A 24,030-nucleotide genomic window follows, 5' to 3' on the forward strand; every position below is an offset into this window, starting at 1 on the left:
AAATGCACGCACTGAATGATGAGATGAAAGAGCAAATGCAGGCATTGAATGATTGCACCAATCGACAATTAAAAGAGCAAATACAGGAAGCAAAAGATCATTTCAATAAAGAGTTAGAGATATTGAAAAAAAAACAAACAGAAATCCTTGACATGAAGGAAACAATAAACCAAATTAAGAACTCCATAGAAAGCATATCCAGTAGGATAGAACACCTGGAAGACGGAACCTCAGACACTGAAGACAAAATATTTAACCTTGAAAACAAAGTTGAACAAAGAGAGAAGATGGTAAGAAATCATGAACAGAATCTACAAGAACTATGGGATATCATGAAAAGGCCAAATTTAAGAATTATTGGGATTGAGGAAGGCCTAGAGAAACAAGCCAAAGGAATGAACAATTTATTCAATGAAATAATATCAGAAAATTTCCCAAATCTGAAGAATGAAATGGAAAATCAAATACAAGAGGCTTATAGAACACCAAATGCACAGAATCACAACAGATCCACACCAAGGCACATTATAATGAAAATGTCTAACATTCAAAATAAAGATAGGATTCTGAAGGCCGCGAGAGAAAAGCATCAGATTACATATAGGGGGAGACCAATACGGATAGCAGCAGACTTCTCAACCCAGACTCTAAAAGCTAGAAGGGCCTGGAACAACATATTTCAAGCTCTGAAAGAACATAGTTGCCAACCAAGAATCCTATACCCAGCAAAACTTACCTTCAAATTTGACAATGAAATAAAATCGTTCCATGATAAACAAAAGCTAAAAGAATTTACAAAAAGAAAGCCAGCATTACAGAACATTCTCAGCAAAATATTCCATGAGGAAGAGATGAAAAACAAAGAAGCAAATCAGCAAAGGGAGGAATTATCCTAAAGGAATTGTCAAATAAAGGAGGAAACAAGTTGTGTCAAACAAATAAATAAATAAAATTTAAAAAATGAACCAATTGACCGGGAAACCAAATCATATCTCAATAATAACCCTGAATGTTAATGGCCTGAATTCATCAATCAAAAGACATAGACTGGCAGATTGGATTAAAAATAAAGATCCAACAATATGTTGCCTGCAAGAGACTCACCTCATAGAAAAAGATACCCATAGACTAAAGGTGAAAGGATGGGGAAAAACATACCATGCACATGGACTCAGCAAAAAAGCTGGAGTATCCATCCTCATTTCCGATAATGTGGACTTCAAGCCAAAGTTAGTCAGAAGGGATAAAGAAGGTCATTTCATACTGCTTAAGGGAAGCATAAATCAGCAAGATATAACAATCGTAAACATCTATGCCCCAAACAGTGCTCTGGCTCATCCATGTATGTCAAACAAATCCTTCTCAATTTCAGAAACCAAATAGACCATAACACAATAATACTAGGTGATTTTAACACGCCTCTCTCACCACTGGACAGATCTTCCAGACAAAAATTGAACAAAGAAACCATAGATCTCAATAACACAATCAATAATTTAGACTTAACGGACATTTATAGAATATACCATCCAACCAAGAGTGAATACACTTTCTTCTCAGCAGCACATGGATCCTTCTCTAAAATAGACCATATATTATGCCACAAAGCTAATGTTAGCAAATACAACAAAATAGAGACACTACCTTGTATTCTATCAGATCATAATGGATTGAAATTAGAAATAAATGAAAGAGTAAAAAAAAGAAACTACTCCAACACCTGGAGATTAAACAATATGCTATTATATGATGAATGGATAACAGAAGATATCAGGAAGGAAATTAAAAAATTGTTAGAGGTAAATGAGAACAAAGAAATATCATATCAAAATCTCTGGGACACTATGAAAGCAATACTTAGAGGAAAATTTATTTCATGGAGCACATTCAATAAAAGAAGAAAAAAAATCAACAAATAAACAACCTAACACTACAGCTCAAAGCCCTAGAAATATAAGAACAGACCAACACCAAAAGTAGTAGAAGACAGGAAATACTTAAAATCAGAGCTGAAATCAACAAAATTGAAACAAAAGAAACAATAGAAAAAATTGACAAAATAAATAGTTGGTTCTTTTAAAAAATAAACAAAATTGATAAACCCTTAGCCACCCTAACAAAAAGAAGAGAGAAAACCCAAACCACTAAAATTCGGAATGAACAAGGAAATATCACAACAGACATGAATGAAATACAAAACATAATTAGAAGCTATTTTGAAAATCTATACTCCAACGAAACAGAAAATCTCGAAGACATCAACAGGTTTCTAGAGACATATGAATTACCTAAACTGAACGAGGAGGACATACACAATTTAAATAGACCAATTTCAAGCAATGAAATAGAAGTCATCAAAAGCCTACCAACAAAGAAAAGTCCAGGACCAGATGGGTTCTCAGCCAAGTTCTACAAAACCTTTAAAGAAGAGCTCATTCCAGTACTTCTCAAAGTATTCCATGAAACAGAAGAGGAGGGAACACTCCGAAACCCAATCTATGAAGCCAATATTACCCTGATACCCAAACCAGAGACAAATCGAGGAAAGAAAATTTCAGACCAATATCCTTAATGAACATCGACGCAAAAATTCTCAACAAAATTTTAGCAAATCACATACAAAAACATATTAAAAAGATAGTCCACCATGATCAAGTGGGTTTCATCCCAAGGATGGAAGGTTGGTTCAACATCAGGAAATCAATAAATGTAATTCACCATATCAACAGACTTAAAGTCAAGAATCACATGATTATTTCAATAGATGCAGAAAAAGCATTTGATAAAATACAGCATCCCTTCATGCTCAAAACACTAGAACACCATAGGGATAGTGGGAACATTCCTTAACATTGTAAAGGCCATTTATGCTAAGCCCATGGCTAATATCATTCTAAATGGTGAAAAACTGAAAGCATTCCCCCTAAAAACTGGAACAAGGCAGGGATGCCCTCTTTCACCACTTCTATTCAACATTGTCTTTGAAACTCTAGCCAGAGCAATTAGACAGACCAAAGAAATTAAAGGGATACAAATAGGAAAAGAAGAACTCAAACTATCCCTATTTGCTGATGAAATGATTTTATACTTAGAGGAACCAGGAAATTCCACCAGAAAACTTTTAGAACTCATAAGTGAATTCAGTAAAGTAGCAGGATATAAGATCAATGCTCATAAATCTAATGCATTTTTATATAGGAGTGATGAATCTTTGGAAAGAAAAATTAGGAAAACTACCCCATTCACAATAGCTTCGAAAAAAATAAAATACTTGGGAATCAATCTAACAAAAGAGGTGAAAGACCTCTACAATGACTACTATAGAGCACTAAAGAAAAAAATTCAAGAAAACCTTAGAAGATGGAAAGATCTCCCATGTTCTTGGATAGGCAGAATTAATATTGTCAAAAATGGCCATACTACCTAAAGTGCTATACAGATTCAATGCAATTCCAATTAAAATCTCAATGATGTACCTTACAGAAATAGAGCAAGCAATCATGAAATTCATCTGGAAGAATAAGAAAACCAGAATAGCTAAAGCAATCCTTCTCAGGAAAAATGAAGCTGGGAGTATCACGATACCAGAACTTCAACTATATACAAAGCAATAGTAACAAAAACGGCATGGTATTGGTACCAAAATAGGTAGGTCAATGGTACAGAATAAGAAGACACGGACACAAACCCAAATAAATAGAATTTTCTCATACTAGACAAAGGTGCCAAAAATATGCAATGGAGAAAAGATACCCTCTTCAACAAATGGTGCTGGGAAAATTGGAAATCCATATGCAACAGAATGAAACTAAACCCATGTCTCTCACCATGCATGAAACTCAACTCAAAATGGATTAAGGACCTCAGAATCAGACCAGAGACCCTGCAGATTATAGAAGAAAAAGTAGGTCCAGATCTTCAACATGTCGGCTTAGGACCAGACTTCCTCAACAGGACTCCCATAGCACAAGAAATAAAAGCAAGAATCAATAACTGGGATAGATTCAAACTAAAAAGCTTTCTCTCAGCAAAGAAACTACCAGCAATGTGAAAAAAGAGCCTACAGAGTGGGAGAAAATCTTTGCCAATCATACTTCAGATACAGAACTAATCTCCAGAATCTATAAAGAACTCAAAAAACTCTACAAGAGTATTCTACAAGAATACAAATAACCCAATCGACAAATGGGCTAAGGAAATGAACAGACACTTCACAGAAGAAGATCTACAAAAAATCAACAGACATATGAAAAAATGTTCAACATCTCTAGTAATAAGAGAAATGCAAATCAAAACTACCCTAAGATTCCATCTCACCAATTAGAATGGCGATTATCAAGAATACGAGCAACAACAGGTGTTGGCGAGGATGTGGGGAGAAAGGTACACTCATACATTGCTGGTGGGGCTGCAAATTAGTGCAGCCACTCTGGAAAGCAGTGTGGAGATTCCTTAGAAACTTGGAATGGAACCACCATTTGACCCAGCTATCCCACTCCTTGGCCTATATTCAAAGGACTTAAAATCAGCATACTACAGAGATGCAGCCACATCAATGTTCATAGCTGCTCAATTCACAACAGCCAGATTGTGGAACCAACCTAGATGCCCTTCAATTGATGAATGGATAAAGAAACTGTAGTATATATATATATAATGGAATATTACTCAGCCATAAAGAATAATAAAATTATGGCATTTGTAGGCAAATGGATGAAATTGGAGAATATCATGCTAAGTGAGATAAGCCAATCTCAAAAATCCAAAGGACGAATGATCTCCCTGATCAGTGGATGATGACACACAGTGGGGGGTGGGTAGGAGGTAAGAACGGAGGAAAGAGGAACTGTGTAGAGGGAAAAGAGGGGTGGGAGGAAAAAATAACAGAATGAATCAAACACTATTATCCTATGTAAAAGTATGATTACACAAATGGTATACCTTTAGTTCATGTACAGAGAAACAGTATGTATCCCATTTGTGTACAATAAAAATAAATAAAAAAAAGAATGCAATCCTAATTAGAATGTTATACTCTATGTATGTATGTATGTATAACATATACATACATACATATATCAAAATATACTCTACTGTCATGTATATCTAAAATTAACAAAAAAATTATAATGTTGAAAAAAAAAACTTTGGTGTATCTTACTTCTAAAATTTCTTTCACATTTCTTATTTGGGAGTTTTATTTTTTTGGAATCCTCCTACTTTCCCATAAAGAATTGGTGATCATTGGGCACAGTGGTACACACCTATAATCCCAGCACTTGAGAGTTTAAGGCAGGAGGATCACAAGCCTGAGGACAACCCTGGCAATTTAGTGAGACCCTGTCTCAAAAAGTAAAAAGTACTAGAGATATAGCTCAGTGGTTGAGTACCCCGGGTTCAATCCCCAGTACTACTAACAAAACAAAACAAAATAAAACAAAACAAAACAAAAGATACTGGTGACATTGATTGTGTATTCAGTCCTCAACGCTAAGACCAACTTTAAAGTTTTAGACCCAGCATAGGCCTGGGGATGAACTTGGTGGTAGAGTACTTGCCTAGCACATATCAGGCTCTGGGTTCAACCCCCAGCACAGCAAAAATAAAGCAAAAAAAAAAAGTCTTAAACCCAGAGAAATTCTCCACATCACCATATTTTATCCAGCAAACACCCCAAATGAGACTGACAGTACAGTAAAGATCACCTCTAGATCTCACCTAAACATCTAAAACCCAACCCAAATACTTTCCGGTGCTGCAGGGGCTTCCTTGACATAGCTAAGTCACTAAGTCTAACCTTTAAAATGCCACAAACAATAATAAAGGATTTCTGACCAGGGATTAAGTGGTCACCAAGGTTCTCCTATCTTTCCCCTTTTCCTAACTGTACAAGAAAGAAGAAATATAGTTCTTTAAAAGCAAACAATAAAGCAAAAAGTAGCTAGAATTTGGGGATGAAATTGTCCTGAGACAGACAGGAATGTAAGGGAATCTTTGCTAGAATCTTTAACAGTTTAAATCAGGGATGGAGAAAGAATGTTTGCACCTTGAGGAAAAAATGGCCTACAGATCTATTAAAAACACATATAAGCAAACACATATCAGAGGCAGCACTTTAAGTTATAAACTGTAATGTCTTACATAAGGAAATTCTTTTTTTGCCTATGTTCCTATCTTCAAAATAGAGGGAAAGATGCCAATTCACAGTGCCATATTCCCAATAGTGCTAAAAATTAGGTAAGGAGAGGTCATGGGATTTAACTATATAGGATCAGGGCACAGAGGAGCTCAGGAAACTTAGAGGAATAGTTAACAAAAGAGCCTCAGGCAGGATAAATCACTAATATCACATAAGAGAACTTTACTCTAAAAACTGCTTACATCTTCAAAATCTAATGGGCAGATATAGGATCTAGGTCTTCCAGATCAAAGGTAGTAGGGAGAAACAATTACTCTTTGTATTCATTCTGAACATAGCAGCAGAAAGGGGATAATTTTAATAGCTAAAAATTACCAGCTAAGTATGTAGAGTAAGTAAAAATTTGCCTTTATTCATTCTACAGAAAACCCCTTATAAATATCATACTATGTATATAAGTTAAATCATAAAAGTTAGTAAGTCATTTCAAAGGAGTGACTGAAAATTGTGTTGTTATACACCAAGAGTAACACCTTTTTACTGAATAGTAAGTGACTGACTTATGGGGGATGTGGAAGGATTATCTGAAATTATAAAATCAGGTACCTGGAAAAATGGAACCCCACCACTTGAAGAACAATCCACACTGGTATCTACAGATGGCTCTTGATTCAGAGGTTCTTCAATGTATTGTACCAGAACTGCCTTTTCTTCATTCATGTCCTAAAATAAGAAGTCAGTTGAGTGATTAAGTCCAACAGCTCAAAAATCATCACAAAAAAGGGTCAGATAACTATGAGATGCAAGGCAGGTTTGAAGGGTAAAGAATAACATTCTTCACATGAAATCAGTCACGTCAAGAGTAAAGCAGAATTCTAAATTATGATGCTTTAAATTTTACCTGATTTGTTTCTTCTTTGTTGTTTTCTGAACAACATTGTCATCGTTAATAGCTCAGGCTGAGTCTTTTCAACTGATCAAAGAGCTGCTCACGTGGTTTGGTTCTCACTAGTGTTGATGGGAATGAATAATTCTTTCTCTGTGGTGTCCGTACCTATAGTGAACATTAGTCAAGTGGGGAAAATAGAAGTTTGAGATATAAATAAGATTTCTTACTTTTTAAAATTAAAAAAAAAAAGTTGGGTGGGTAATGGGGATTGAATCTAAAGGTGCTCTCCAAATAGCTACATCCTCACATCCACATCTTTCTCTTTTTTCTTTTGGTACCTGGGATTGATCTCAGGGGCACTCAACCACTGGAGCCATGTCCCCAGGCCTTTTTTGGATTTTAGAGACAGGGTTTCACTGAGTTCTTAGTGCCTCCTCGCTGTTGCTGAGGCTAGTTTTGAACTCACATTTCTCCTGCCTCAGTCTCCCGAACCACTGAGATTACAGGTGCGTGCCACTACATCTTTTTATTTATTTTTTATTATATATGTGTGTATTTAGTGGCACTGGGGATTTAACCCACAAGCACTCTTACCACTGAGCTACACCCCCCGTTTTTTTTTGTTGTTGTTGTTAAGATAGGGACTTGCTAAATTGCTGCAGCTGGCCTCAAATTTGTGATCCTCCTGCCTATCTTTCTAGTGCTGCTGAGATTAGAGGTATTAGCCACTGTGCCCAGCTTTATATGAGACTTTTAAATATATGTTAAAACTTTTACTTCCAAATGAATCTTGTCTTCCAAAATATGATTGACATAGGTAGAATCAGCCTTGTTGCCTGTCAGGCATATACTGCTTGCAATTGGTAATATTTTCTAATTGGACAACTGATTTGAACCCATTTATCCAACTGTTTCTATACAGAATTGAAAACTTGGGGACTTAATGGGCTAAACGGTTTGACCATTCTCCAGATTCATCCTATCTCCAAAACAGTTTTGCGTTTCTGGAGATGTACAAAAAAATGTATTATAGGGACTAAAAGGGGTTAGGTGTTCTGAAAAATGGCAGCATTACTAAATAAAGAGTAGTTTTCCTAATTTACTTTGATGGGGGTAATCTTTCCACTATAAAATTTGGTGTGGTGGTTCAATATTACATTTCTTTATAATGAGCTCAAGATTCATAATTTACAATGGCTCTTGTCTTTTCATTCAACGTTTTAAACAAAATTCCCATTTCACTGATAAGTGAATAATAAACCTTATAGGTCTTTGGGGGAAAAGAATAAACTAACATCCTTTTTTTTTTTTGAGATGGGGTCTCAGTATGTTGCCCTGGCTGGTCTTAAACTTATGGACTCAAGTGATCCTCCTCAGCCTCCTGAGAAGTTGGGACCACAGGTATATGCCACCATGTACAGCAGCTAACCCAACATCCTTTAGTATGATCTTTTATAATTGCTTCTTTAAAAGGAAAAAAAAAAAAAAAAAAAAAAAAAAGCTTTGAGGTATAATTCGCATACCATAAAGTTCACTCACTTTAATTGTACAATTCAATGATTTTTAGTGAATTTATAGGGTATGCAACCATCACCACAATTCAAAAAATAACCCAATTATGTGTCCTGCATAAAACAGCTTGTTAACACCTTTTTCATAAAGGACTCATTATGGCCTACTGATCTTTGCCATGTCTGATCTCTTGAAATGGCAGGAATTCCTATATGCTAACAGTCCGTGACAAAATGAGAAGGACACATAGCAAAATGTACAATGTGCTGAACTTTGCATTAAATTGGATTTGGTTAACAAATCCCTCCAATATTCTTGATAGTCAAATATCATTTTATAGGGGTTGGGGGTTTAAGCTTAGTGGCAGAATGCTTGCTTAGCACACATAAGGCCCCGGGTTCAGTCCCCGGTCCTGGAAAAACAAAATGTCATTTTACAATGAGTGCTAGATAGATGATTGGTCAGTCTTATTTTTTGTTTGCTTGTAAAATGCACTTTCTTAGTGAAGCCAGTTCCCTCAATGTTTGTGAAATTTTACTAAATTGTGATGAAGCACATGCCACCTATATCATGACCGCTAACACTTGATTAAAACTATTTTGAGGTTCTAATTTTTACATATTTAAATTGATTACAGTGAGATGAAAAATTCATATCAGGCAATGGCAGGACCCAGTCTTATTTATTTATTTATTTTTATGTGGTGCTGGGATCGAACCCAATGCCTTACACACACACTCGGTGAGCGCTCTACACCGAGTCATAACCCCAGCCCCTGTGGTCCCAGTTTTAAAGAACATCTAACACTATATAGGGTTAAGTTCAGCTTCAAAAAATTTAACAATTCTATTTCCTTTTTAAATTACCTGTTGGGATATCCAGTTTTAGATCCTGCTGCAGAAAGCAATTAAGCTTAGATAAACCATTTTTATAGTTTCATTAAGTTCTAGACTTTGTCCTATCAATTGTTTTTCATCAGTAGTTATCTGGTCAAGAAAAATATTATGTTGGTTCTCATTAGCTTCTTTATGTCCACTTAATTTTTTCAGTGATTTCTGAACTTGAAGTCTCACAACATTGGTTTATAACCTGTAATTGATACAATAAGCTTTCATTACTAAAATTAAAGCTGTCAGTGCTTTATTCAACATGTCATTTCTTTTACCTTGAAACTGTCCATTATAAAATTTTCAAAACACATACAAAAGGAAAGAGAACAAGATAATTAACCCCCTTGTATTCATCACCCAGCCTCAACATTTATCAACACATGGTACAGATGAAACAAGACTGACCTCCCAGTCCTCATATTCAGGATTATTTTGAAACAAATTCCACATCATTTCATCCATTTAGTTCAGCATATGTCTCTAAGAATTAAAAGTATTTTAAGGCCATTATCATACCTAAAATTTTAACATTTATTCCTATACATCAAATGTCTAGGGAGTACTCAAATTTCATCAAATGTCCCAAATGTTTTTCACAATTGGTTTGTATGAACCAGAATTCATCACTAGATGTTGAATATATCTTAAGTAGGTGACTATATAATTTATTATCCAAACTAGGACATTTTTCAAAACAAGTTCTATTCCTAATAATTACCCCAACTAACAGCTGTAAGGAAGGATTGTCTCAAGCAAACGAAGACTTAAGGTTCTTTTGATCTTTAAGTTATCCTTCCTCATCTATTTTCCTTGAAAAATACTGTTGAAGAAATCAGGTTTTTACCCTGGTGGATATGTCAAATTCTGGATTTGGTCAACTGCATAGGTCTCCCATATATGCCTATGTTCATCTGTCTTCTGTATATTCTATAAACTGGTTAGATCTACAGATTTGATCTAATTCAGGTTTGATTTTCTTTTTTTTTTTTTGTAAGACTTTTCCACAGGTGGTACTACAGGCATATAATGCCTGGTTATATGTGTTAAGATTAATCAGTGGGGGGCTGGGCGCAGTGGCATGTGCCTGTAATCCCAGCGGCTCAGGAGGATGAGGCTGGAGGATCACAAGTTCAAAGCCAGCCTCAGCAAAAACCTGAGAAATACAAAATAGAGCTGGGGATGTAGATCAGTGGTCAAATGCCCCTGTGTTCAATCCCCAGTACCCAAAAAATAAAAAAGATTCATCAGTGGGTTCAGGAGTAGTTACCCTATTAATTAAAAAAAATTCCTCCTAAGCGCTCCCCCATCCCTTGAACACCTGATAAAATGATTTGGTAATCATTAATGGCCATAGAGATTATTTCATTAGGAGTTGCAAAGTGATGATATTCTAATTGTACCATTTTTCCTTCATTTTATTTGCTGAGATTCTAAGAAATACTTTTCTTAATCAATTATCCTGTTAAACAGGATATGGTTCTTTCAAAATGATTGATGGATGCTCTACTATTTCTTCTTATTTGCCTGTTTTCAGAATAATACATTGTTTCCCTAGTATGATCCAAAGAAACCCCATGAAATTTTAATGAATTCATTAGCTTTAATATAAATTGATGTGTTTTTATCTATTGTAGTCATTATTCTTTTGATGCTCAATATATACCATCTTAGAGTAGGGGAGTGCTACTCCCTACTCTATTAAGGTTGACTATTAAGTTTGTGGACCAACTTCAGGATTCTTTAATAGTTTTCCTTACCTTCTGGTACGACAAGTTGTCTAGGCTCATAACCCTGTACAGTTTTTGTCTCAACCCTGAAATGAGTTATTTCTCTATGAACCCTAATTGTTTCTCCCCCCTACCCCAGGTTGCTTATGTAACTTAAAATACTTACATTCTTTGAACCTACTTTCTGAAAACATAGCAAAATCCTTTTATTGCACAAAAAAGAAAAACCAAGTCATAAAGGGCTCAAAGAAGTGAGCAAACCCACAAGCCTATCAAGTATCCTTTGAGCAACCAGAACAATGCTTAAAGCTATAATATGTTTGACAATACCTAGAGAAAAGTAAATACAAATGGAAGGTATTAAATATTGAAAGACAGAGTGCCATTCCCTAAAGAAACTTAACAAGTCAAAAACCAAGGTTAGATATAAGACAGAAATTGAATATTAAGTTAAACATCTAGAAGACATATACCAAAGCATAAAACAAGATCATGTATAAGCATACCAAGTATATTACTTAAAAGTTTAAGTCATTATTATTGGCATCAGATCTGCTATTTTGCTGCCGCCATTATTTTCCCTCCCCCACACCATTTTACAACCTAGATTGTTAGCCCACAAACCTCCTAGTCAAGTCATTGGTCCAGATTGTTAGCCCACGAACCTTCTCGCCAGCCCTTGGTTCAATTGCTATTAGCCTGCGGATTTCCACTTCTTAAGAATAGCTCCCCCGCCATTCTCTTCTTCCCCTCTCTCTCATCCCTCTCTCTCTCTTCTCACTCTCACTCTCTCTTTTGCTTGCTCTCGCTCTTTCCCTCTCTCTCACTCTCTCTCTCTCACCCTGCACAACAGACACCCTGCCTCTCCACTTAATAAAAGCTCTTGCTTGAGTTCCTGCGTCTGGAGTGGTTTCTGGGTGCTTTCAATTATATCTTAAAATATAAATTTGTTTTAAATCAATTATAAGCTAAAATATTTAATTTTTTGATTATAATTATTCTCCCCAAAGGTAGATTCCAGGTACAAATTATTACCTCCAACATGTTCTGCAAGTTCCTCTCTCTTTTATTTAAGCAGATCCCTTGTTCAGAAAAACCAACGTGCTTGTGGTCAGAGACTTGCATCTCTGTTCAGTCTCTTGAAATACTTTTTCCAGGTTACTACTGAGCGTATCACAGTGTTTGATAGACTCTCAACCAGTTTTGTACCTTTTTGGTTAAATTGTCTGAGTTCCTGAGAAAAGCCATTGGAAGTTAGAACCAAATTTGTCTGTGAAAAGTTGTTTTGTGATTATATCCTAGATTTTCCTAGAAAGAAATATCATTGTTGCAATGAGAAAACTAAGACAAAGGATATACAGCTCCCAAGATAGTTAAGTGATAGACTGGATGTGGCAGTGTGGCTAACATCACCTCCACCACTAAATGACTTTTGAACAAGTGATCTTTCTCATAAAACCCTTTCCCAGCCCTCTTCCAGATATGATACTTTCTTTGTATTCTTTTTATTTTTTTTGCATATTCAAAAGAAGAATTTTAATCTAATTTGTCCAATGCAGAATCCCATTTTCTTTTTTTTTTTTTAGATTTTTTCTTCCTTTTTTTTTTATTGTAAACAAATGGGATACATGTTGTTTCTCTGTTTGTACATGGAGTAAAGGCGTACTATTTGTGTAATCATAAATTTACATAGGGTAATGTAAAAATATGGAACGCTTCACGAATTTGCGTTTCATCCTTGCGCAGGGGCCATGCTAATCTTCTCTGTATCGTTCCAATTTTAGTATATGTGCTACCGAAGCGAGCACCTTCCTTTGTATTTCTCACAGTATTTATCTAGCTAGTTACTAAAATGTCAAAGGCAGTTATGATCAGTTTACATGAATATCACCCAGATTCCTAGGTGATTCTAACAAGTGTACATAACACATATGAAATATAGGAAAACAATGATATAGGCACAGGAAGGAGGAAATTGGAATACGCTATTATAAAGTCATTTTATTACATGTGAAAGAGATATTATTTGATGGCAGATTCAAGTTATTTAAAAACATTATACAAGGTGTGATGGTTCACATTCCCTAGTGACTTGGGAGGCTGAGGCAGGAGGACTGCTAGTTCATGATCAACCTTAGCAACTTATCAAGACCCTTAGCAATTTAGAAAGAGCCTGTCTCAAATTTAAAAAAAAATAAAAAGGGGTCTGGGTTGTGGCTCATTGGTAGAGCACTTATCTGGCATGTGCAGTGCCCTGGGTTTGATCCTAAGCACTACATATAATAAATTAATAAATAAAATAAAGGTCCATCTACAACTAAAAATTTTTTTTAAATAAATAAATAAATAAAAATAAAAAGGACTGAGGATGTGGCTCAGTGGTAAAGTGTCCCTGGGTTCTATCCCCACTACCAAAACAAGAACAATCAAAAACCAAAATCCCAAAACAACAAAAAACTATATTACAAATCCTAGAAAAGTCACTTTAAAAGGTAATAAAAAGTGTAAATAAGTTAATGGGAGAGATAAAATGAAAACATAAAAATGTTCATTTTAAATTAGGAAAAGGGAAAAATGAAATAAAGAACAAATGATGTAAGATTTTAATGAGTATATTAACATTCATTTTAAATGCAAATGGGCCAAATATATCAGTTAGAGGCACAAACTGGGGGCTCTGGTGTGGTAGCACTTGCTTACCCAGTGCCAAACAAAAGAAAAAAGGAAAAAACAAAGTCTAGATTGTTAAGTTTGATAAAAAAGTAAGACCAGTTAGCTCTATGCTGTTTATAAGAAACTCATTTTAAATATACTTAGGCCAAAAAAAAAAAAAAAGATGGAGAAAGATACATCATGCAGATAGCAACCAAAGGAAATCTGGAGTATCTATATTAATTTCAGATAAAATAGACCAGAACATGGAGAATTATCAGGATAAAAAGGGATCTTTGCTGGGAATGGTAAGTATATGGTACTGACAAGCAACAAGGCCGTAAGCCACATTAAACCCTAGTGCAAGGATAAGCAAATTTTTTCTTAAAAAATTAGATAGCAAGTATTTTAGGCTTATGATGCAATGACTCTGATGATAACTACACTGCTGCAGGGCACAGGCTGTCAAAGAAGCATGTAAATAAATGGCCAAAGTGGGATGAATGATATCGCTAATAAGTGGATGATGACACATAATGGGGGGAGGGAAGGGTTAGTGTTAGGATTAGAGTTAGGGTTAGGGAGGGGGCAAGAATGGAGGAAGGAAGGACTGTATAGAGGGAAAGAGGGTGGGAGGGGTGAGGGGAAGGGAAAAAATAAAAGAATGAATCAAACAACATTACTCTATGTAAATTTATGATTATACAAATGGTATGCCTTTATGCCATGTACAAGCAGAGAAACAACATGTATCCCATTTGTTTACAATAAAAAAAAAATTAAAAAAAAAAAAAATGGCCAAAGTGTAAACAAACTGTTTCTGATTACAGGGATCCAGACCATCAGTCATTGTTTGCCCAACCCTGTTCCAGTTAGAAAGCATATATATTTTTTTTAATCAGTGATATAGGTTAGAAATTGTGAAATTACTTAACATGTATTCTAAGACTGAAAAATGAGAAAATATATTGTGAATGAGAGCCAGATTTTTCACTGCCTGAAAAAAGGAAGCACAAATATGGATGAAAGTTCTTTATGTGTTCTTTTTATGTGTTTATACACATAAAAATTATACCCACATACATAATAAATTATTAACAAATAAGAAATCTAGTTGAAAACATATAAGAATTATTTGTACTATTTGAAACTCTTTTTTTCTGAAACAGAAAGTTTAAAAGAACTGAAAAATAGCTTACTGCTCTGTATTTTCTTGGACACTCTTGAGTGGTTTCTGGATGTTCTTACACTTTTCCTCCAAAGCACAGAATCTCTCTGCCCAAAGATTGATTAACTGGCAAAGCTCCTATAGGAAGATGGGGGAAAGGGAAGAGAATTGAAATTATGACAGTTGAACACGTTTTTCTGTATATTACTGAAGGATGACATGAAGCCTTCTTCCTCAGTTGTGATTATTACAAATTCTTGAGGAGCTCTTTAACTTCACCTCTCTTCCATAGAGTAAAGAAGTAAGTGATATAAAAAGGATTAAAACTTTGCTGTTTTAATTGTTAGTAACAAATTATTTTCCTTATACCTCAAAACATATGGAGATGTCATATTATGTTTGAGAACCATTCTGACAGGAACACAGTTACTTTCTAACTGATGACAATACTAGAAAGGGAAATTAATGCTAATAACAGGTCAATCAATCCAGAAATATTAATTACTGGAACTAAAAAAATTTACAGAATCTGGGTCATACAGATAAAATGTAATTAGATTATTTTATCTTTGCATAATATCTTTTAAAACAAGTTCTTATAGGCACGTAACATGCTGCATTGCAAAATGAAGAAGCTACACTAAAGATTATAAGGAAGAAGCTGGGCACAGTGGCACATGCCTGTAATTGCAGTGGCTCAGGAGGCAGAGAAAGAAGGATTGCAAATTCAAAGCCAGTCTCAGCAACTTAGTGAGACCTTATCTCTAATAAGATCTAAAATAGGTCTGGGGATGTGGCTCAGCGGTTGAGTGCTCCTAAGTTTAATCCCTGGTACTGTGCCCCACCCCCCACCAAAAAAAGTTACAAGAAAGAGTTGAAAACATATCCAGAACTTATATTCACTGTTCAGTCCATTGGTTGGCCAATAGTTCTTAATAACAAAACCGGTAACAATATATTCCTAACATTCTGATTGTGAAAAAAGTTTGTCAATAATTTACTAGTCTGAAAGTAGGGGGTAATGCAGGTATTATCAGATTTATCTACAATATGTGTTCAAAGTTTACATAATTGTTTTATTAGTGCTCACTTCAAGTTTTAGAAAACCTAAGAAATAGTTCACTTAGCAAATCTGCTTCCTTAAAAAGCCAGGGGAAATCAAGGCACTCATGCTAATATAAGTTCTAGATGAAGTTTCCTATTTTGTTTTTTAAAGAGCTGCCCACCAATTTTAAGCACTGCAAAACAGTTTATTTGTTAAAAAGTGATCAACCTTATAATACAAAAAATATATATATACACATAACAAATTTTATTGCAAGTTTAAAAGCAGCTTGAAGGGCTGGGGTTGTAGCCCAGTGGTAGAGCACTTGCCTGGCATGTGTGAGGCACTGGGTTAGATTCTCAGCACCACATATAAATAAATTAAATAAAGATCCATTGACAACTTAAAAAAAAAAAACGCAGTTTGAGGACAGATTGATGGGATTTACCAAATCTCAAAAATAAAAAATATACATACATACATATAAAAGAAAGAGAAAGATCTATATAGCTCTTCTCTCAGGAACCATAATAAAAGATCTATATATGTATACCCATCTATAAAGCTGTAGACAGATTTAAGGCAGATGCCCTACACAGAGGTATAATAAATTACTGCAATTTCAAATTATCAAGAAATGTATAGAAGAAGCACTCACAAATGAATGCCTTTTAGGCATGTGTAATATGTAAGATGAATTAAAAACTATTTGAGCTCCCAAGATCTCAGTGTCTTCATTAGAATATTGAGCAAGTCATAGAATCTGTATCTGTATTGATGGGAGGATTAAACACAATAAATAAATGTTAACTATCATTTCTACTAATTTCTGATGTTAATCCTCCCTAAAATGTTTCATGCTTATTTGGAAACTAATAATAATTTTATTTTAAAGTTGTTTTCTTACCTAAAAGCTTTTGATGTGTTTCCCCCTCTCATTTTGCATCACATACATATGAATTCCTCCCCACTTCCAAGAAAAAGAACTATTTTCTGCTCACTAAATCATGTCAACAGCTTTCAGTTTTATTGATCGGAGTGCTGTCATTTCATAACAGGCTAATTTAAGAAAACTTTAGATGTTCATTATTACTCAAGTCTTAAGCATAATAGAAGTTGTTTTCCATATATCTGGTAATATAGATTATGGTTTGAAGATTTGGCTTTGGTTTAAAGCTGCACACACCGAAGAATAGTTTATGTGGAGGAGGAGAAGTCATGAATTTCATTTATAATCAATCATTAAAAATTAAAAATCGGGGCTGGGGAGATAGCTCAGTTGGTAGAATGCTCGCCTTGCAAGCACAAGGTCCTGGGTTCAATCCCCCCAGCACCGCAAAAAAAAAAAAAAAAATTAAAAATGTATTAATTTACTAGAATTTAAATATCTGTCACCAATGAGACAGAAATGATAGAGAGTGGGTGCAGTGGCACACACCTGTAATCCCAGCAGCTGGGGAGGCTGAGGTAGGAGAATTGCAAATTTAAAGCCAGCCTCAGCAACTCAGTACAGCTCTAAGCAATTTAGTGAGACCCCATCTCAAAATAAAAAACAGAAAGGACTGGGGATGTGAGTCAGTGGCTAACCATCCCTGGGTTCAATCCCCAGTACAAAAAATAATAATAATAATAATATCAAAGAAAAAGCAAGGCTTAGTTTATGAAAGATAATAACTACTATCCTTGTCATTCTAGAAAGAAAGTACTTGCAACATCATATTCAGTTTAAATGTAATAACCATTTTCCTCTAAACATATATTTTTTGCTAATCTTTCATCTTGGTGTAAATAAGGGCTGTTTTGTCATAATGTGCTTCAGCATAGGGTTCTACATGTAGCAAATTCTTAAGTGTTAACTGATCAAGAGGTATGCCCAAATATTTGACATTAATTATTGTTATAAGGAACAGTGACTATGGTATTTTCAGGTTTTCTAAATTTGTTTTATAGCATTTCAAATATATAACAGATTATTAAACCATATCACCATAAAACTTTCTTTTTAAATTCTCATGTCGGCTTAATAAGATACCTGTGAATGGGTTTGCTTTATGGTATTCAGGTCTTCACTTAAGTTTTCACAAAGTTTCTGTGATTCAACCAAGGAAGAAATTGTATTTTCTTGTAGTTCATGTAGATTATTACACAATATACTGAGAAAGTCATCCATTTCTTTTTTCTGATCTTCTATCTTTGAAGGAAAAAAAAACATTAGTTTCTTTCTTAAGCAGCACATAAATTTTGACATATTAAGAACATAACATTTGTTACCTTATCAGCCACTGTCAATGAAGTCTTGAAACTATGCTTTAGTTGATTATTAATCTCCAATATAGACACCACAGCGGGGTTTAAAATTGTCTCCAGTGAACTTAGAAGGCCAGTCGTAAGTTCATTCTGGTTTTAAAAATAAGCAAGCAGGTCTTTATATTTTACTTCCATAAACCTGGCTGGTTAAATGATAATGTCTTAAAAACTTTAACAACTAAATATGGACATTAAAATTCTAAACTGACATCCTCTATTCTTTATAATCTACAGAGATATCTGTATATCTAGATTCATTTAAAAAAAAATAAATTTCAACCAAGTTTAGGTGACTAGTCAGAAAGATTGAGTTTAAATAGTTATAAGAGTAGGTTTTGGGCTAGAGGTGTTTGAAGTTCTGATGACTAATAGCCTATTCTATCAGAAGAACTCGTGAAAGTTCTTATTCTTGTCAAGGTATATGGAAAGTTAACAATATAGTATAGATGAGGAAGAACAAAAAAGCTGGGCACTGTGGTGCATGCCTATAGTCCCAGCAGCTTGGAAGCTTGCGGTAGAAATATCACAAGTTCAAAGCCAGTCTCAGTAACTTAGTGAGGCCATAACAACTTAGCAAAACCCTGTCTCAAATAAAAAATAAATTAAAAGGGGTGGGAATGTGACTCAGTAGTTAAGCACCCCTGAGTTCAACCCCTGGTATTAAAAAACACAAACAAAATAAATTCTGATCTAAACCTACTTTCACTTGGAAAGGGAAAACAAATAACAAAACTCTAAAACAGAAATAAATTATTAAGCACGTAAAAGAATACTGCTTTTCTTTGGGAAAAAAGGGGCTATTATGCTAATTTCAACTAATTCTGTGGGAGCAATAGTCATCTCTTGATTTAGGCAACGTTTTTCCTTGCTATGTAGGAAAACATCAATAAATAAAGATTTCCATTTAATGAATAAATCAATGTCTGAAACAGTAGTAATGACAAAATGTTTAACTTTGTTAATTTCAATGAGGCTCAGCTAACATTTATAACACTTATTTGGAAAATATTGAATAAATATTGTTGACCTCAAAAAGGGAGGCAGAGATCCTGCATAGAAAGAAAACAAATGTTTGGTCAATAACATTATGGTCAATAACATCCTAGCAAACCATATAATTACAGAATAAATAATATAAATTAGGTATGAAAGAGGTAATATTAAGTATAGTTAGATGAGTGATTTCTATAGTATCATGGGAAAAAGCTTTAGAATTAAGGCAAAGAAAGGCTTGGTCACACAGTTCTAAACCTGGAAATTGTTATATGTGCTCCTAGAATTCTATTTGCTATTTTTCTTAAATTACTATTACTATTACTATTACTATCACACATTGCTATTACTATCATACACTACCATAGTTTCAAAATTATGTAATATCCCCTTTCTGGCTGAGTTAGTGTAACATGGTTATGTCAGGACCCCTTGGAATGAGGAGGGCTTACCAATTTCTATGCCAGCTAACAAGCCATGAGTCCCTTTAATTCATTTGGAGTTAAAGCTGCCCTTTACTTATAGAAAGCTTATTAATAACTCATATTCTTAACCACATAAGTTTCAAAACTTATTACATACATTTGGAAACCAATTTGTATGGGGAAAAAAAAAATAGTGGAAGCTGGGCATGGTGGCACATGCCTGTAATTCCAGTGAATCAGGAGTCTAAGATAGGAGGATATCAAGTTCGAGGCCAACCTCAGCAATTTAGCAAGGCCCTAAAGCAATCTAGTGATACCCTGTCTCAAAATTTAAAAAAATAAAGAGTTGGCAATGTAGCTCAGTGATGAAGCACCCCTGGGTTCAATTTCCAGTACCAAGACAAAACAAAAGAGTGGAGAGATTTGTTTCTAAAACTATAAACATACTCTTTCAAAGTGATGTATGTTACTGAGTCTAGCAAAGCTTAATATGAAAGAAGAGTAGTTAACATTTTTTTTTAATATTTTTTAGTTGTAGGTGGACACAATACCTTTATTTTTATGTGGTGCTTATGACTGAACCTAGAGCCCCATGCATGCTAGGCAAGCACGCTACCACTGAGCCACAACCCCAGCCCCAACATTGTTTTTTGATGACTTAACAAATAGAGCCCTTCAAAATAATCAAAGATATTTACTAACAATAAATTTCTTCAGTACAGTTTTAGTTTCTGCTGCTAATGATTGTTCTTCTAATATCATATTAGAAATCTGAGAAACATGAGTCGACACATTTTCTGGAACAGATGCAAGAGATCCAAGTGCTATTGTAGTAACAGTGTCTAATGCAGAGACACTGGAAGATATCAGATTTCCTATAAATATGACAAAAGAAAAGAGGGAAAGAAATATGTAAATTTTGATATAAATAAATATTTAAATACAGATAAAACCACTTAAAAGAGGTAGGCAAAATTATATCCTTGATGTGGAATTTGTAATAACAAGTAAGCTTAAAAGAAATGGTTTACTACTAAAGCAAGGAAAGATTTTAAATATATCTTATATATGTCCTACAGTGTTCTGTAAGCCCTGGACATATTTGCAAGTATATCAAACTCAACTATAACTCACAGTAAACCCCAAATTAAAATATTCTAAAATTAATCTCTAAAGTATTATAGAAGTAAAAGAGTTTATAAAGGGCAATGAACTAGAAATCAATTCAAAAATTTATAGTGATTGGCTGAATGTGACTAGAATCTAGTGATTAAAAATTTTTTACGTTTCTGGACCTTCCAAATTTTCTGAGTATATTTTCGTAAGTAAACTAATACTTAAGAGTATTCTTTCTAAAAGGAGATAGCAATGGAATGGTTAAAAATAATGACACACATACATATTCTGAGAGTAGAGCAAACCTTTAAGATATACATTCCCAAAAGGAAAAAAAAGAGAGAGAGAGAGAGAGAGAGAGAGAGAGAGAGAGAGAGAGAGAGAAAGAGAGTTTATACAGAGAAAATTTCTAGGAGAGCACAGTAAATTTAAGAGTACTAAATCCCCAGGGTCAGAAATAAAGGGAATTTTACTTCTAATATTTATATGATTGTTTAACAAACGTATATAGAAAACAGGACGAAAAAACCCTCCAAGGCTTGTTTTGTTTAGTTCAAAGATAAAGGCATTAATCCCCACGCTAAACAAATAGTGTGTGCCTTGGGGAGGGTACTAGTGACACTGTCACCTGATTGTTTTACTGTATTAAATTCTTAATCTTGATATTTACCTTACATGGAACACATAAAGTCTAGAATAATTAGAAATGCTGGGACTTACCAAACAAGGTCTTGTGAACTTCTAGCATGGCCTTTTGTTTTGAGCTGCCACCCTTAATTAATTCCTCCATATTATTAAACAGACCATTCAGGTTTTTGCCAAAAATATCCTGAGCTTCTGCATTGTGTTGGTCAATTGCCTTCTTACGATCCAGTTTGGAATGGAGACCAGATACATCTGTTGTAGTTTCTTTAACTGTGTTAAGCAACTATATAAAATTGTTTTAAGAAATAAATATTGAGTAACAACAAATCCCGCTGTTATGTACCAATAAAAAATGTGGGAAAAAAAAGTTAAGATAGTAAGATAAAAGCAATCTAATGAAAATATTTGTGCTACATAAGGATTTCTCTTAATGAGAACTGGCAAATTTTAGACATCAAAAGAAATGCTTACCCTTATGGTAATTTACCCAAATGCCTAGGAATGTTTATTTCCTCTCGGCCATCTATGCAAAGAAATTGACTTTGCAAATTTATTGTAGTAATTATGTCTCCTCACAATTTTTTTTCTGTTATGTTTAACTATCTCCTCAAAGTACACCTAATTTAAAAAATGCCATACTTTCACCATCTTCCATCACTAGATGGTAGCAAATTCTTCATGACTATTTAGTTTCAATCATCACTACAAAGCAAAAGCATCATATCATATTATAAATGTCCACAAAATATAAAGTCATGCTCCATTTTCAAAACTCTAAAATAAACTTTTGACTTGAGTCAGCATCTCATCTGAGAAAAATATGGATAAAAATAGTACAGCAGTGTTTTTTAAATTGACACGAACATCATTTATGCTGAATAAACAATCTCACAATTAATATGTAAGGATAGAAAGTTACTTCTACCCAATCTCTAATTTCTTTAATAAGTACAAATTAAAACAAAGGACAAACCTTGCTGGCAGCATCATGAAGTTTCTCTTCAGTACTTTCCAAAACTGAGGAGATATATTCTTCTTTAACAAGCTGTAATTTAGTTTCTTGCAAATGTTTTTGAGTGGCTTCAAGTTCCTGTGTCTTATTTTGCAGATCAGATTTACATTGGTCAAGTTCATTTTTATTATCCATAAACAACTCTGTAACCTGAATATAATACATTAAACATTTAAAAATTTAAAAATGCTGGGGCTAGCTGGGCACAGTGGTATGCAACGATAAGCCCAGCAACTTGTATGGCTGAGACGGGAGGATCACAAGTTCAAGACCAATCTCAGTAACTTAGCAAGGTCATAAGCAACTCAGTGAAACCCTGCCTCCAAAATAAAAAGGGCTGGGGGTATAGCTCAACAGTAAAGTATCCCTAGGTTCAATCACCAGTACCAAAACCAAAAAACAAAACAAAATACTGGGGCTGGTGATAGAGCTCAGTGGTAGAGTTGCTTGCTTAACATGTGAGACCCTGAGTTCAATCCCTAGCACCACACACAAAAAAAGGCAAAGCTGAACTGGTTGATTAGTCACTGGTTAGTTCATAGTGTTTTGTTCAGGAGAACAAAACAAATTATTCCCATGTAAAAGTTATAACAAGTTACCAGGCAGGTTAGCACATTTTATATGGCTTCTGGTTTCTTCCTGTAAGTTTATTCAAAACTTTAAAGATTAAATAACAGAACTGATGTGTTAATTCCTCAGTTTTCTTCCAACACTGTCATTGGATCTGCCTTACAAAGTTGTTAACATGAAGATGGTAATGGAAGGATCAGGTCTCTCGACTAATTTAGTTAATATATTTATTTAACCCCCAATCTCTCCCAATATCTGTATTCCTTCATCCCATACACATGTAACAAAAACTCCTCAGCATTAACTTCACAGTCTTAACAATTCTCGAAGTTTGTTTACTCATCTGCATAATAATGTTTTAGTCAACAACAGACTGTGTTTATGAGAGTCCCATAAGATTACAATGAGCCAGGAACTAGCAGTATAGTGAGTGATAAACCATTTGCCTAGCATGCACAAGACCCTGGATTCAATACCCAGTACTGATGAGAGGGAGAGAAAGAAGAGAGAGAGAGAGAAAAGATTATAATGGAACTAAAAAATTTCTATCACCTAGTGAAGTCAGAGCTGTCATAATGTCATTACTCATGTGTTTGTGGTGATGCTAGTATAAATAAACCTACTGTGCTGCCAGTCATATAAAAAATAACAGTCATGTATAAACCATAATAAATGATAATGATAATAAATGACTGTGTTTCTGGTTTATGTATTTACTATAATATTTACTCTCTAAAGTTTATTCCTAGTTAATCGTAAATAAGCCATATGAAGGGGATTAGGTACCTCACCTTAGGAGGTGAAAGCATTATAATCAAAGGAGATGATAGCTCACTGTGTGTTTATTGCCCCTTTATTGATGACCTTCCAGTGAACCAAAATGTGGAGATAGAAGAAAATGATATTCATGATTCTGACCCTCTGTAGTCTAATGTGTGTT

General features: G+C 34.5%; 1 protein-coding gene across 1 annotated transcript in view; it reads right to left on the bottom strand.

Moving 5' to 3' along the window:
• KIF11 (kinesin family member 11) overlaps window positions 1-24,030 on the bottom strand; it is a 55,545-nt gene that overhangs the window by 4,575 nt on the left and 26,940 nt on the right. The window contains 19 exon segments of the mRNA XM_079137583.1: window positions 6,746-6,862; window positions 7,041-7,073; window positions 7,075-7,103; window positions 7,106-7,187; window positions 7,189-7,193; window positions 9,407-9,466; window positions 9,469-9,583; window positions 9,585-9,629; window positions 12,193-12,254; window positions 12,257-12,352; window positions 12,355-12,429; window positions 12,432-12,461; window positions 12,464-12,465; window positions 15,009-15,115; window positions 18,055-18,213; window positions 18,294-18,419; window positions 20,450-20,622; window positions 21,584-21,791; window positions 22,482-22,670. Of these exon segments, the coding sequence (XP_078993709.1) occupies window positions 6,746-6,862; window positions 7,041-7,073; window positions 7,075-7,103; window positions 7,106-7,187; window positions 7,189-7,193; window positions 9,407-9,466; window positions 9,469-9,583; window positions 9,585-9,629; window positions 12,193-12,254; window positions 12,257-12,352; window positions 12,355-12,429; window positions 12,432-12,461; window positions 12,464-12,465; window positions 15,009-15,115; window positions 18,055-18,213; window positions 18,294-18,419; window positions 20,450-20,622; window positions 21,584-21,791; window positions 22,482-22,670 (1,713 nt within the window).

This window comes from Sciurus vulgaris (genome assembly GCF_902686455.1).
Source record: "Sciurus vulgaris genome assembly, chromosome: 4".
In the NCBI taxonomy this organism is placed as follows: Eukaryota; Metazoa; Chordata; class Mammalia; order Rodentia; family Sciuridae; genus Sciurus; species Sciurus vulgaris.